General features: G+C 36.4%; 1 protein-coding gene across 1 annotated transcript; it reads right to left on the bottom strand.

Moving 5' to 3' along the window:
* Positions 1-12,343: 12,343 nt before the first annotated feature.
* Positions 12,344-14,057, bottom strand: LOC310639514 (uncharacterized protein C6orf136 homolog; the record flags this gene model as incomplete). The annotated part of the gene is given in 3 exon segments (XM_083361264.1): positions 12,344-12,706; positions 12,710-13,072; positions 13,638-14,057. Coding segments are annotated over 3 exon segments (1,146 nt in total).
* Between the last annotated feature and the right edge of the window lie 2,152 nt (positions 14,058-16,209).

Genomic DNA, 16,209 nt, shown 5'->3' with positions numbered 1-16,209 from the left:
CTTTTTTTTTTTTTGGACTGCACATGGCAGAGGACTGGGAGCCGCAGGAGATGGCTGAAAGAGCCGCATGCGGCTCCGGAGCCGTGGGTTGCAGACCTGTGGTATATGGGGATGTCTTAGAGAAAATCTACGTCACTAGGATTCAAAGCAACTAGACAGACAGAACTAATTATATGAAAATGAGTTTGGGAGACAGGGGGAAGAGCTAGTTATCTGAGCTAAAAAAGGCCATTGGGGAGAAATTTACTTTCAGATTTGTAATATTCTGTTAATGAAACCTTTCAATACAGTAGAACTAGTCCTTCTGGGCATGTTATTTGTCTGAACTGCCCTGCAAGACTGACAGTACTTCAATGAGTAATTAGTTCCTTTTTATCTTCAAGCTCCAGACTTTCAGTTCTAATGAACCCTTGGAATATGGATCTTCCAGTTGGGATGCATGTACGAGAGAAATTCCCTAGAAAATATTTTACCACAGTTTTTTTGTAACTAAAATATTTCTAAAAGATCTGCTTTATCTTCAGAAAGTTAATATAGATATTGGTGTTATTAATTTTTTAATGATTAGGTGTTCAGTTATCTTCTCTCAATAGAATTAAAAGTAATACAATAAGGTGAAAGAAGATGAGGAAAATGATGTTAATTTTTGATATAGGTTTCTCTCATAACAATATTCCATATTTTTCAGCAATAGAAATTGAGTAGTTTTTATAAGATTGCGCTGAACACTTATATTTATCCAAGAGCTGTTTTAAAGTAGAAATTTAATTAATGGAACAAAGCATTCAGGGTTGTTTTTTAAGAAGACGTAATACCCATTACCAAATGTTTATCTTCAGATTATTAAATAAGACTGCCTTTATTAACTGAGCTTCAAGTATTTGAAATTTGCTGCCATTCAAATTTGCTGTCATAAGTTGAATACAATGCAGCATTGATCAGTTGTCAAAATCTAACCATCTAAATGAGAGCTTGCAAAGTGAAAAAGCGTGTAGAAAATCCAAAGAGCTGTCTTGAATATAAAACATTGAAGTGGCATTCTCTGGTCCACATAAATACAATCAACAGCTATTTCAGAGAAGCAATCTCAACTCTCCTTGGTATTTGTTAGTTCTGTCTTATTATTTTTTTAAAAAAAATTCTCTTATTGAATTGCTTTTTATTCTTTAAACTCCCAGAATCTTTGTTTCAAGGCAGGTAATAAGAATTTCAGTCCTCCAGAAGTTTCTTGAGAATCCGACTCTAATTCCACTTTGTCCTGCTGAATTATTACAGGACTGCCATATTATTATAATGGTATTATTCTACTGGAACTGTTAGAATTTCATGAAGGCTAAGATGTGCCTTCAAACCTGTTTTATCCCAATAGCATTTAAACATGAGATTATTTCAAATAATTCAAATTGTGGCAAAAGAAAAAAAAATGAAGCTGAATAATAATAATAATAATAATAATAATAATAATAATAATAATAATAATAATAATAATAATAATAATAATAGAAGTGACCTTAGAAGTCATCTAGTCCAATACCCTGGTTAGACAGGAAACCCTATTCCATTTCAGACAAATGGCTGTCCAGTCTCTTCTTAAAAACTTCTAGCCTGTAGTTTCCTGGATCCATTTTTCCCCATTTTTGAAGATGGGAAGTACATCAGCTCTTTTCCAGTCCTCTGGTAGTTCCCCAGTGCTCCAGGATTTTTGAAAGATATAGTTCAGTGGTTCTGAGATCACATCTGCCAGTTCCTTCAGAACTTTGGGGTATAGTCCATCTAGTCCTGGTGATTTGAACTCGTCTAGGGGTGGACAGGTGCTCACTTACCATTTCCTTGCCCATCTTAACTTGTGTTTCTAATCTGTTTTCTATGGTACTGTTTTTGATAGGTTGGACTGTTTTTTTCCCTTTGTGTAAAGATGGATGCAAAAAATGAGTTAAATAGTTCTGTTTTCTCCCTGTTGCTTGTCACCTTCTTGCCACTTTCTCCCACTAATGGACCAATAATTTCCTTAACTTTTTTTGTTTTTTACATGTTGAAAGAAGCTTTGTTGTTGTTATTGTTGTTGTTATTTTTGACTTTTGTCGCAAGCCTTAGTTTATTTTGAGCCTTAACTTTTCTCACTTCATCTTTGAAGGCTCAGGCTATTTGCTGATATTCTGCCTTAGTTATGTGCTCCTCTTTCCACTTTTTATACTTGTCCTTGTTGTTTTTCAATTTATCAGAGAGTTCTTTATGGAGCCATGCTGGTTTCTTTTGAGAGCTGTTATTTTTCTTCTTTGTTGGTATTGTGCTAAACTGGGCTTTTATAATCTCACTTTTCAAAATTTCCCAAGCTTCTTGAGTTGTTTTGCCCTTGAGGATTCTCCTCCATGGAATCCTTCCCAAGCTCTCTCTAAATTTATTGAAAATAGCTCTCTTAAAGTCCAAGATTCTAGTTTGACTGTGTTCTATTGCTTGTGCTTCCAGAATGTTGAATTCCAATATTGCATGATCACTTCTCCCCAAGGTTCCTGTGGCTTCAACACCTTCTATCATTTCATCCTTGTTAATGAGAATTAGGTCCAATATGGCTGATCCCCTAGTTCCCTTCTCTACTTTTTGGGTGACAAAGTTGTCTGCTAGGTTTGTCAGGAATCTATCTGATAAAATGTATTCTATGCTATAGGTACAATTTATTTATTTATTAGACTTTCCTATCTCAAGACAGCAAATATACATACATAATATTCCTTTCTCCTCCTATTTCCCTGCAAATCTGTCACCCAACTGAATTTTATATCTAATGTGGGGCTAGAACTCAGAGTCTCCTGATTTCTAGGTCAACAACTTAACCACTACGCCAAACTGACTGTCATATATATCAGGTCAGTGGCCAGAGGTTGGTTAGTTTTTTTTCTTCCTTTGTTTTACTTTCAGAGCATTTGAGTGATGATTGTGCCCAAAATAACACTATTAACTCCCTCCCCCCAAAAAAAACCCAACACATCCACCCTACAACAGTAAGGAGTGAGGAAAGAAAAAAATCAGTTTAGAATCAAACTCTGAATGGAAAACACCTGTATGTTTCTATAATTTTTAAAATTGTAAATCTCTGTTCTTCTAGTTTTCTTCTGCTTTTCAGAGGTCTTTGGGCACTTGGAACAGAAGTATAGATTATATTTGAAATCTGATTCTTTTATTTATTTATTTATTTGTATCCTGAGCTGTTTTTATCTGATTAAATTATTATATTTTCACCAAATGCTTACTTCCCTCCCTCATCCTCAAAATAAACATGCAATTTTTCTACATGAGCTCAAGGAGCCATTGTAGCTTCTGTAAATGAGTCTGGTGTATTGATGAATTAGAATGATTTGATTACATTCCCTATTAAATCTCTGTATATCAGGAATCTATAATTTCATTTATTTATAACCAACTGCCATGGCTACAATTTGCAATAAACTAGGAAATTGTTATGATAGAATCCAATTCCGTGTCTTGCAATTTAACAGCTGTCATAAGTAGTTTCAGAGAGAAAAGTACAATATATTACCAGTTGGGGAGGGCTTTTTTGGTTTTTTTTTTTAAAAAATCAGGCTTTTTGCTATTTTCCTGTTCCATAAAGCCATGTTAAATTCCTGTGAAAGAAAAGAAGGTAATGAGCAGGACAGGAAGAATACTCAGACCAGAGAGTTTATATACTCAGGACGAACTTGAAATATATTATCCCCCTCTCTCTAGGCTTTGGGTGCAACACCTTGTAATCATCATGAACATCAATCAGAACAAACACCAACCTATCAACAATACAACAATGGGCAAGAAAGTTCTGGACAGTAAGTCAACCTCTTGAATTAGTTTTCTGGAGATTCTAAGCCCAAGGGTGAGATAACTTTAATTGTATGTGTTCAAGCAGATATTGGAAACTTTTCTGCTGTAGGTGATTTTTTTTTTAATATCCTCTAAATCTCTGTACAGAACAGGGAATAATATCCGATGGTCTAATAGTGATAAGAGCCAGCGCAGTTTAGAGATTAAAGGCATTGGATTGGCACTTGAACTTTGCTGTGTGATTTTGGACAAGTCACTGTTTCTAAGCTTATCTTAGAGTTCTTATAGATACAAATAGGAGGGAGCACTCTGGCCTGTCTAGGAGTACTGGGGACAAATAACAGGATTCCATCATATACATGTTTGCATACCTTTAATAAAGCTCTTGAAGTTTAGTAAGTTCAGGAATGGGTAATTTACTGGTTTATCCAAATGTCTATGGATCATATTTCAGTTCTAAGAGCCCCACGACTTCTTCACCTATTCCTACTCTTGTCTCTGTCCATAGACCTATTCAAGATTTTGGGTTACCTGTTGCCATCAGTAATATAACTTAGCGATAGGTCTCCAATGGACTGTCAGGTTCAATTTTCTTCCCCACAAAAAAAAGGAAAGTCCAGAGAGAACTTTTTAAAGCAGCTGTATCCCTTACTATGAATTTAAAGCAGAAGATAACAACAGGAAGCCAGGAAAATACACAATTATTCTAAAGTATGCTAGAAAGGTACAATATGCACACTCTGAACCACATTTTTTGGAATCAGATCTTAAGTGCTGCACCACCATATCCATTTACAATCTCATAATCAGCATGGGATAATATTACTTGATTTTATAGTATTCCATAACCTGTCACTTGTAGATGACTTATGAATGGGAAAAGTTGCTGGGCTCAAGGTCACCTAGCTGGCTTTCATACCTAATGAAGGCTTAGAACAGACATGTCAAACTCATAACGTCACATGATGTAGCGCGACATATTGGAGCTTTTTCGCCATTGCCAGCAATGGGGTGGGCACGGTTTCTTCATGATGCATTCAGCCTGCAGGCCGGCAGTTTGACACCCCCAGTTTATAAAATCATAATCTCCTGGTTTATAGGCCAGCAACTTAACTGCTAGACTCAAATCACTGAAAGAAGATTACAATCTCAGGTCAAAATTAGAGGTGGCATTTTGTGTCGAGTACAGTTTTATGGATTCCCATAACAAAATACCTAAATGGAAGAGAAAATGAGATCCCAATTAAAGCTAACAGGAAACTAAGTTAATGTGAGTGAAGCAACCTTGTTGCAAATATTATAATATTTGCCTCCATTTTCTAGTGACACTCATTTGAAGGTATATCCTCTTTACAAAATATATGTATCTTTTTTTTTTAAAAAAAGGGTAAACTAGGCACATTCACTTTCTTAAAGGAGTTATTTTTTCATTGTGAGTCAAACAGTCATCGCATAGCTTTTTGACACCTATGGATAATTGATTGATGACTGAACATCTCTAAATGATGAATGATTGATGACTGCAGCTCACTGTTATTATCATTCTGGAGAAACAGATTGGAATGTGCCTCCCCAAAAAATCAAACACCAATAGAAATGGCAAAATAATTAGCCAAAGAGCAACCAGTGAACAATGAAACAAATGGAAAATTGGCCGCCTCATAATGATGTAAAGAAACAACTCCATATATTCCTCTTAACCTATAACCAAGAGTTAAGCTTTAGTAAAGGCTGCTGTAAGGGTAATAGGAATTTTCCGATATTGAATATAATTTTTCTGTATGAATTTTTTTGTATCTTTTTCCAAGTCTCGAGACTTCTATAACTGTTAAAATTCATCTCCTATAAAGTATTGCCATAATAGTAATAGTGATTAAAGATTGCATGAGTGAATAACAACTAGAATACTCTAGGCTTGGGAAGGCTGTCTATGCAAAATAAACAGTCCATGATTTTCAATAATACCAGAGTTTCTGTTAGGACCTAACTTTAAATTAGAAAGTGATCTATAGATATAAGATAACATGGTATTTTATTTTTGTGGAGGAAAGGAAATCAGAATTATTTATTTTTCCTTTTCATCTCATTATACGCAGCTGCAAAAAAACTGGATGTAAAATGAATAAATCTTTGTTCATGGGAAGGACTCAGTTGTGAAGAAGAGTCTTCAAAAGGATTTTAATATCTTTCAGGAGACATTTGTAATGCCATTTTTCTATGATATTTGGCTAGACACCATTCCAAATGCATCATGACTGGCCTTTTAAATTCAAGCAAGATTGCTAAAAATGGAAACCTTTAAAATCCAATCCAGAGAAGCTGAAAGATAGTTAATTGAATGGTTTTCTACCATTTTAATGTTTTCTGTTACTGTCTATTCAGAATTTTTTTAAAAAAAGAGTCCTATTTCAGAGCTTGTATTAAAATACAGCATCCTATAAAACCTACTTTGAAAAGTAAGCCTTTCAATAAAGTGCTTACTGCATTTAGCATTTTCTCATTGCAATAACAAAGCTGTGACTTTTAGAATAAGTTTGAGCAACAAAGGTCCTCTTTGGCTTTTCTGTTTTAACTAGTATTTCTCCACAACAAATATTTTACATGTTTAATATTAAGAAAGTAATGTTATTTAAGAATATTAAAGTTTGGGATAAGGAAGTATGGTGGCTCAGTGGCTTAAAAGAAGCTGGAGAATGTCTATACTCCAGCGGTTTGAGCCCTAACACTGTGTGACGGAGTGAGCTCCCATCACTTGCCTCATCACCTGCCAATCTACCATTTCAAAACCATGTAAATGCAAGTAAATAAATAGGTAACTCTTCGATGAGAAGGTAACAGATAACTGTGTTTCACCATATGGTGTGGTGTGATGTCATGCTGGCCACATGACCACAGAAATGTTTCTGGACAGTATCTCAATGACTTAAACAGAGATAAGCACCATTCCCAAAAGTTGGCTATGACTAGTGGAGTAAAACCCACAGAGACTCTTACAGGTATCTGGATGATTCCAGTTTCTGCAGAAACATGTAAAACAGGGGTCTCCAACTTTGGCAACTTTAGACTTGCGGACTTCAACTCCCAGAATTCCTCAGTCAGCGATGCTGGCTGAGGAATTCTGGGAGTTGAAGTCCACAAGTCATAAAGTTGCCAAGGTTGGAGACCCCTGATGTAAAGGTATGGCATTTGTTCATTCTGTTGCCCAAGTGTAATTTCTAAAGGCTACTGATACAAATTAAATTAAATTTAGATAAGAAGTTAAATATCTAATGAGTTTAATAGGTTAATTTTATATGATTCCACAAATAAATGTTGTACAAATGCTGAATGAATGAATGAATGAATGAATGAATGAATGAATGAATGAATGAATGAATGAATGAATGTTAGATGAGCTGAAGCCAGACTATTCCTCTATACTAGAATTTTGGATTAGCAGACTTGTCAGGTTGCATTTATAGCATCCTGTCACTTACAGTCCAATCTTTTTACTTGTGTAGATCCCACAAATTGAACATATGATCTTTAGAATGTACTCTGTTATTGAGCTATAATTTCCCCCATCTCTGCTTCTCTTTCTTTTCTCTATGTCAGTGCAGATATTTGAGAATTCCCAGAGATTAAGAAGTGTGTTGAAATCAGCCTTTACTTCCTTAAACAGATAATTCACAATACCTGGAACACGAACACACTCCCTCAAACATCTTTCTAGGTCAAAATCAACAACTTTAATTTAGGAACTGATGAATTGTCCCAAAGGTGCTTTTTATCAAAAGGCAGCTGGACTTTGTTTTTTGGGAAGATGTCTTGCTTCTCCTCCAAGAAGCTTCTTCAATTCAATTCTGAAGAAGCTTCTTGGATGAACAGTGAAACATCTTCAAGAAAAAACAAAGTCCAGCTACCTTTTGAAAAAAAGCACCTTTGGGACCAGCTTGACCTGGATGACTGTGAATCTCCATAGACATTGAACTGATGAGTTGTATTACAGTTAGTTATTTTTATAGTGGTAATAATAATCACATTATGCAGTAAAAGAGGTATAACTGCTGAAATATCATCTGTTCATTTATTTTAAGAAATTATACAGTCAAAATGCTATTACCTTAATGATGGAGTAAGATAGCTTCATTTCATTAAAAAAAAATCCTAATCCGCATGGATTAATTTTTGACATGGACCCCTGTATCAACACTATCAATGAATAAAGAATTTAGCATTCAGAAAGTTGTCACTTCAATAAAAAAGATATAAATTTGTTTCACAGAATCTTGAAGAAAGTTAGTTCTAAGGGCTAACTAAAACACACACTTGGAATGAGCTAAATAATGTTTTGCAAATGAGTTAACTTCTGTGAATTGACTTGTTTCACATTACATTGTGTCATGTGTATTCTATTTCCATCCATCAGCAGCTTTGGCAAAAGTACTTTATCTTTTCCAAATTAGATCAACATTGTAAGGAATTAACTAGCATTTATATTTATTATTTGTAAATTCGTTCGTTCATTTTAGCTGCATTCAATAAAACCAAACAGAATAGAAAATACAATGCAATAATTATAAAAAAATTTTTTTTTAAAAAAAAGAAAAAACAACATGATTGTGAGTCTGAATAAGCACATCAAGATACTTAATCTGTCAGGAGTTCTAACTATCTTAAACCAAGGTTTGAAAGAACAGCAGGTCTTTAAGGTTTTCTGGAATGCCATAAGAATGGAAGCCACATGGATATGAAGGGAAAGCATAGTTCCTTGGCACTGATATATAACTTCGTTTAATTGAAGGGATCTGGAGTGCACCAATTCTATCAGACTACCGGTAATCCCCCTAGGATCATTCCACAGGAGATATGCAGTCCTTCTGATGTGATGGACTTCATTATTTATTTATTAAATTTATATGGTCACCTCACTATCCAAAGTGACTCTTACAGGTCATAACCACATCTTCAATAACATCAGAAAGAATACTGGCAATCAGTGTGGGATAGGCGTCACTTTGGCATATTAAGGCACGCCCAATGCTGTTCATACCACTGCTTTAGGATCAATTGAAGCTGAGTGGTCTTCCTATAGAGTTTATTGCAATAGTTTAGTTGTGAGGTTATTATGGCATGAGTAACAATCTGAAGACCTTTCCAATCTGGGAAAGGGCACATATAAACTGCCTGTTTATTGAGAAGAACCTGTGAGTCCTGGGGGGGAATCCATTGCAGCTCCACCACAAGTCAATTACCATCATGACCAAGACTGTCTCCATTTTAAATACCAACTTGAAACCCAACTGAAATGAGTCTTGATAATCTCCTTCCTCCAGGATTCTCATCAAATGAAGACCACCTTCTTAACAATCTTCCCAACAAATGGAATATTGGAGACAGGAGATACAGTGGTTACTGGATCCAGAGACAGCCTCTTGAGGAGGAGCATTCTATCACTTCTTTCAAAGCAGGAGGTTCCAGTCCATCACTCAAAGAGGTTGACACCACAGCACAGATATAACTGCAGGTAACCTCCCTGACAACTTTCATGACCCGATAGAGTTTGAACAAGACTCTCAAAGAACCTTGTTCCTTTCTAATGTATTAAATATAAATATTATTTTTTTCTATTTTTACTTGAGAAGTATATAACAATTTTCCAGAACAATCTTTTGGAGGGAAGATGACTAGAATACACTGAAAGTAAGAGGCAGTGTAGAATGTGTGTAGCATATTAGAAAAACAAACAGTGCTTTCTTTCATCTTGTCGCATAGAAATCCAAATACTCTTAAAGAAACCTAAATGTATGCTATTTTGAAAACAAATTCCTAATTGAAAGGCTTCTAAACAATTCACCAAAGTTTTGTATTTTGTACATTAGATGCTCATATTATGTAAATAAAAAAACCTAAATTCACAACATTCACTCAATAATTTATAGCATTTGTTTCTTGTTGGGTATTTACAGTACCTATTGCAATAAAAGATGCTTGATGATTTATTATGTAGTCATTAAATGTATCAGAAAGTCCATGATATACAGTTTAGTAAACAAAATTAAAACATTGTTGGTAAGAATCTAGGGGGGGAAAATTGCATATGAACAAGTTGACAGAAAAGAATATATTGTTTGACCATATAAAACTTCTAATTAAAGCAAGGCATCTTTCTGCTGTGATCACATTGTAACCACAAAGCACTCCTCAAGAAATATGATGGTTAGGGACTACTCTCATTCCTTTGATTAGAGGTCGAAGCACCTGATCTGATGAACTGCAGACTCTCCATCATCTGGAGCAGACAAGGAAGACAAGGAATAAGAACAAGTTGGACATTTTAAGACACGGGTGTCAAACTTGCCATGTCACGTGATGTGTCGTGACGTATCATGACTTTTTTTTTTGCATTGCTGGAGCTGGGGTGTGCACAGCATCCATATGATGCAACCAGCCTGCAGGCTGGCAGTTTGACACCCCTGTTCTACGTTAATGAGAAGCCAGATCCTAGTAGGCCACTTTGCTTTAAAAATTATATCAGTTTCAAAATCAGTGAAAAGACAGTTACACTGCTACTCAGGAAACAAGGATAATGGCCCCTAACTGAGTATGCCCACAGCTAGGACTAATAAGGAACAATGCTTGCTTTCTTTTAGAAAAAAAAAACACTTTCCAACATCAGAGCTGCATTCATAGTATTCTTGCTGTGCAATTAGAATCTTACTTTAACAAATCACACTAATAGTAGAATTCTCCGGTGTTTAATCCCTTGACTAACAGGAGCAATTCTTGTTTCCATGATCCTATTATTCTCTGTTTGTTCACCACCTTCTAGCTTTGCCTCTTACAACCCACTAGAACTCTGGACTGAGCTTGGTAGACTTCTGCCTCTAGATCCCTGAATCTTTTCTTTCAGTACAAATTGGCATAGCCAGGTCTATACCCTGATTACAAGGTGAAATCTCTCCTCCCTTGAATTTGTATGACATTGAGTCCAAGCAATTCATCTGCCTTCTTAATCATTTGAGTTATAGTCCCCTCAATTTTTCTATTCCCAGAACAGAGGAAAGGTTGGTACATTTCTCTGTGACAAAAGAAATCTTCCTCTTTCTCTGGATGTACACTGGGAAAGTCTGAATGTCTGTGAATGTCTGAAGCCATCAGGTAACAACCAGGATGTGTTCACATCAATTATTTTCCTCCTAATATGAATCTTGGCATAATATGCATATTTGCCCTAAGCTAATGTTTTCTGCCATTAGTTTTCATAACCATGATAAACATTTCATAAGTGCACTAGCACAGAACATTTAGATGGTTAAGTGTTTGCCTAACCCAATGCAATACTAGAATAAATACATAAATAAATGAACAAATCCCATACATGGTCCAAGGCAAAAATTATGTATAAACATTATATCAAATATATTAATTTAATTCTTCAGTCAAGGCTATATAATATAAGTGGTATTAGAATAATACTAGGTTGAATATAAATTTAATTCCCATGCATGTCTTTGTGAATGCATTCTAAAATTGTGGCTAGAGTAGGTTCATTAAAATAATTGGATTACTAGTCTGGCTAATTCCATCCATCACTCTCTTTCCAACTGGTTTACCCTAAGAATAACTAAACCTGAATCCAACTCACTGTGTTTTGTAGGATAATATTACAGTTTTATGTTTAATAAATTTCTTATGATATTTTTGCTTGTATCTGAAGTTTCATTAAACTGACCATTATACTGAAATATGAATTCCTATCACAGTTTACCAAATGGTTAACTTTATAATAAATCAATTTTATACACATGCAGATTGGAAAATAAAAACTTTTGGGTGGTTTTCCAAGTCCATTAGTCTATCTGAACTACCAGCATTAACAAACAAGATTTACATTTGTCAAAAATCCCAGAGAAGCTAATTACAATAAGGGCTAGAATGGGAATAGTAGGTCTGAAGCAGTGGCATGCTCCTTTACAATAACAATGTTCAGGACCAACCATGGATTGGAAATGGATTATGAACATGAATAATGGTATTTTTAAAAAGTCAAGTAAGTCATTTTTAAGAAGACATTCACACATATTTTTTTACAGATGTGATCTTTTTCTGCAATATTATTGAATAAATTGAGTATGCTATTGTTTTATATAGATTTTTTATATAGCTGTCTTTCAAAATTATAATTCTAGCAGGCTATTTCTGAATGTATTCAATATGTAGATAATGCATTTGATTGACTTTTAATTGTGTACATTTTAATTATAAATATTACTTTTCCTATGTTGTGTCTGTGTGTCATAGAACTGAAATCAGGAAATCACCTTCTAGTGTATTTCTGGCAATATACCTGAACTGAGAAATACCTATGATGAACGGAATATATCTATGCAATCATCTTTACAGCACTTACTAGTGCAATTAACAACAACAACATGGGGCAATATGCACACTATACAGAAGAAACACAGATAACAATGGGTCGTTCAGTGGCATCCTCCTTACCATACAGGCAGATGAACCAAAAGAGGTATTGACAAGAGGGCAAGGCTTAACTATCCCCTACAGTCAGTTGATGCCCTTTGCTGTTAACTAGCCACGGCAAAAGTGATGGTCTCTTGTCTGACAGCTCCAGGCCTGCCAAAGAGGCTACAGCAAGGTTTTTCAGCTTGTTCTGAAGCGGCTGGGAGGGCATGAGCTTGCTTACTCTGTGACACTTAATTAAACCTTGTGGATTTAAGAAGAATGTGGAATAGGCATCGTAAATTCTGTAAAATTCAGGTTTATTCCTGAAGAAACCCATCAGGAAGATGTGGAAAGGCAGTCCTCTAATCCAGCACCGCACTTGGATGCTCCAGTTCTCCAGATGTTGTGTCAACTTCCTCACCTCTAGGTGCATATGAACAAAATAGTTCTAGGCCACAAAACGGCACAACACAACTGCCATTTGATATATCATTAGGCCACATGTTTTCAGATGCAGAATCTCATTGATGAATTCTACGTTCTGGGAATACATTGCATAATTATGAGACTTCAAAAAAAAGGCTGGTAACTCTTCCTGTAATTTCTGCTGCATGACTTCAAGATGCTCTTCCATGTCACGGTTACTGCTGGTAGGAGAAGTGACCAGGGAGAGAGCCCCAGATGTGGCTAGGAAAGGCACAAGGGATGTGGGTGCTGCCTCAGATGTCTGGTAAGGTGAGGGCAATGGCCAGCCTTGAAAGAGACTATACAAAAAGTCTAAAGAAGTACTGTCCAGTCCTTCTCTAGGTCGTACCCTGTTCTGTTCCAGCCTATGACCAGCTCTGTTTGAATGTCAGAGACAACCCCTTTTTATAGTCAACAGGCTGGAAAAACCCAACCAAATTTATTTACAAATAAATCAAAAGTTCAAACAAGAGTTAAACCAAAAGTTCAAACAAGAGTTAAACAGGAATAACAGACCAGGATTCTAGCAGAAGATCTTCAAATGGTTGCCTTCAGCAACCAGCACCTCCCACACCTTTCCCTTTTATCAGCAGTCCCAAGGCGTGGCTTCTCATTGCCTTCTTCTCCTCTCACCGAGTTGCCTCATTGCCTTTCTCTGTTCTACTCTGCTGGATTGCCTCCTGCTCCTAGCATCCCAGAATAGATCCAGCTGTGAATCATCTACGTCCAATACCTCATGCTCACACGGCTGAGTCTGATGAGGAACGTGATGGGAGGGGCTAGGCTGAGAGTCCTGCAGTGCATCAGAGCCTCCCTCTGACACCAAAGGCTCTCCAAACCCCTCTTCCTCCTCCTCTTCAGAATCATCAGACTCAGCTGCCGGTATCACAGGCTGACGCTGAATCACAACATACCCTTAGGGTATCCTCTTGCCTCCAATTCTCCAAAATGATGGCATCTTCTATGCTTTCAGGAGGGGAGGGAACAGTTGGCTTGAAAAGGGGCCTAGTCTCCAGGCCGCTGAATTTCAGTCCATAATTGATTACAGTACAGTTTTCTGCAGAACAGTGAGGCAGAGCTGAATGGTGAGGGGTAGCTTCTGACAGCTTCTTGGAGAATAGGGAGTGAAGAGTCAGTCTTACTGATGTGGAAGAGACAAGCTCAGGAGGTAATTTATCCCAGGAGGCAGCCACATCCCACTGCCGCAACCACGCTGGGTGGCAACAGCGCGCTGACTCGCCCTGGCCCAGAAGGAATAGGCTGCTGTTGCCATCCCACCGCCAGGAGCAGCAGGCCCCCATGCGCAAGGCCGCCTTTGGGCTGCACTGGTACATGGCCTTCTTCCCTCACTGTGCACCCTCTGCCTGGCCCGCAAGCCCCTATATTTATGCAGAATAAATCTATGAGGCATATTTATGATGAAAATCTGGATATAAATCAATCCTGTGCCAAAATATGCTTTTCAGTTTTGTGAAACTTTTTTTTCATTGAAAAAAAAAAGGATTCAGGTTTTGCTTATTGTGGTCAGGATGTTTTCATATTCTTTTAGAATTTTTTTGGCTATGTTTTGTGTTTTCTTTGTTGTTACATTAGAGTAAAAAAGGTAAAGGTAAAGGTTCCCCCACACATGCATGCTAGTCGTTTCCGACTCTAGGAGCCGGTGCTCATCTCCGTTTCAAAGCCGAAGAGCCAGCGCTTGTCCAAGGACATCTCCATGGTCATGTGGCCGGCATGACTAGACGCCAAAGGTGCACGGAACGCTGTTACCTTCCCACCGTAGTGGTCACTATTTTTCTACTTGCATTTTTACGTGCTTTCAAACTGCTAGGTTGGCAGAAGCTGGGACGAGTAACAGGCGCTCACTTTGTTACGCGGCACTCGGGATTCGACCCGAGTTTCAAACATTTCAAAAATAATGGCAGCACCCCAGAATGAGACTATATTACCCTAGGTATAGAAGGATCATCAGCTTAAATGAAACAGTTTCTGTTAAATGAATATTCTATCATTTAAGATATTTTGTAAGAAAATGTAAAGTAACAAAAGCATAATACACAGTATTGAACAATAAAAATAATTTCACACATTATAATATTCCAAGTGGATCAGATATCTAATTTACAATTCCAGCATCAGCCTTTTTATATTATTAAAGAACAATTTTTATTTTTCCAATAATATCAGTCCGTAATTTGTACTTTATTATTCCTTACAAAGTTATTAGTGCAAAAAAGTGGGAAAATAACAGATTTTGCTTTATGAGCAATTTCCACACTTGCTGTTGAAAAAGAATACACACAAAATATACACACATAAGTAAAACATCTTATTTTTGCTACAGTGACTTTTAGACCTTTAGAACTAAAACATGCGCTGAGCATGGTTTTTCCTTTGAAACATTATCCTATTTACAATTTGCAAACTTTTACCTTGCATTTCCATACATCTGCCAACTATTTTTTGTGTCTGGGAGCTCTGGGATCAGTTTTTATTCCTTTGTTCCAGGACTGCCTACTCAGTGATACTTCTAATGGAGAATTCAAAAAATGCTCACACTGAGTCTTCATTGTTTATAACCCATCGATTAAATATATACTCTGACGGTCAAACGGCAAGGATATTTATTGTTAGTCTTTTTGCATTTTTAAAAATTGCCAGATATTGTCAGAACAACTGCTAAGGGAACACAATAAAGAACAACTGAAAACCCCTAAGACCTCTTTGGTTACAATTTCGGAAGATTTTCAAAATTTAAATACCCTGCAATACAGCAACCTGTTTTACATATATAAATATAACAATTGCACAATGCAATGCTTTAAAAAAATATTGGCAACTTGTTGACTTTTTTTTTGCCTGCTACTTTCACTGTTGGAGGTCTGATTCAGAAACAGACTCTAAAATATCATTCAAGAATATCTTGTCAAAGCTTTATAGGAAACTCTGGTAGCCTGTGGTTGTCTATGTTTCCAGCTATATCCTTTGCTCAGGAAATTGATAAGGAAGTGCTGATATTTTTATTTAAAAGTAGCCTTACAGGTACCACTGTAGAGAACTCTTATTTTATATATAAACTTAAGACAGCAAATATTTGCAAATGCTACAGCTATCTGCGTTACATGTAAAAAAGAAATTTGCATCCATATTGCACTAAATTACAAACCAGAAATAATGCTTTTAAAGAGTACAACCCACCTACCCCCCTGCCATCTTTTTAATTATTACTTAGGATATGAAACTTTTGGAAATAAGCCAGAAAATGACAAAAAAGCAGACCAAGAGAAATAAGGAAGTGATAGTATGGAATTTGATTAATGGGTTTGTTCTAAGTTCTCCAATTGTTGACTTTTAGTGTGCAATGTACCATTGCAACCTGAATACCCCATCTGGCATCGTAGTGTGCATTTGCAAAATAACAAGAAACGGGTCTGGTTACAATGGAGAAGCAACAAAGCCAAACTTATTTGGCACATTTTCCTATATATT

The sequence above is a fragment of the Vipera ursinii genome, assembly GCF_947247035.1.
Source record: "Vipera ursinii genome assembly, chromosome: 4".
Lineage (NCBI taxonomy): Eukaryota > Metazoa > Chordata > Lepidosauria > Squamata > Viperidae > Vipera > Vipera ursinii.
Note: the sequence above shows the minus strand (reverse complement) of the source record. Positions and strands in the feature narration are given on the sequence as shown.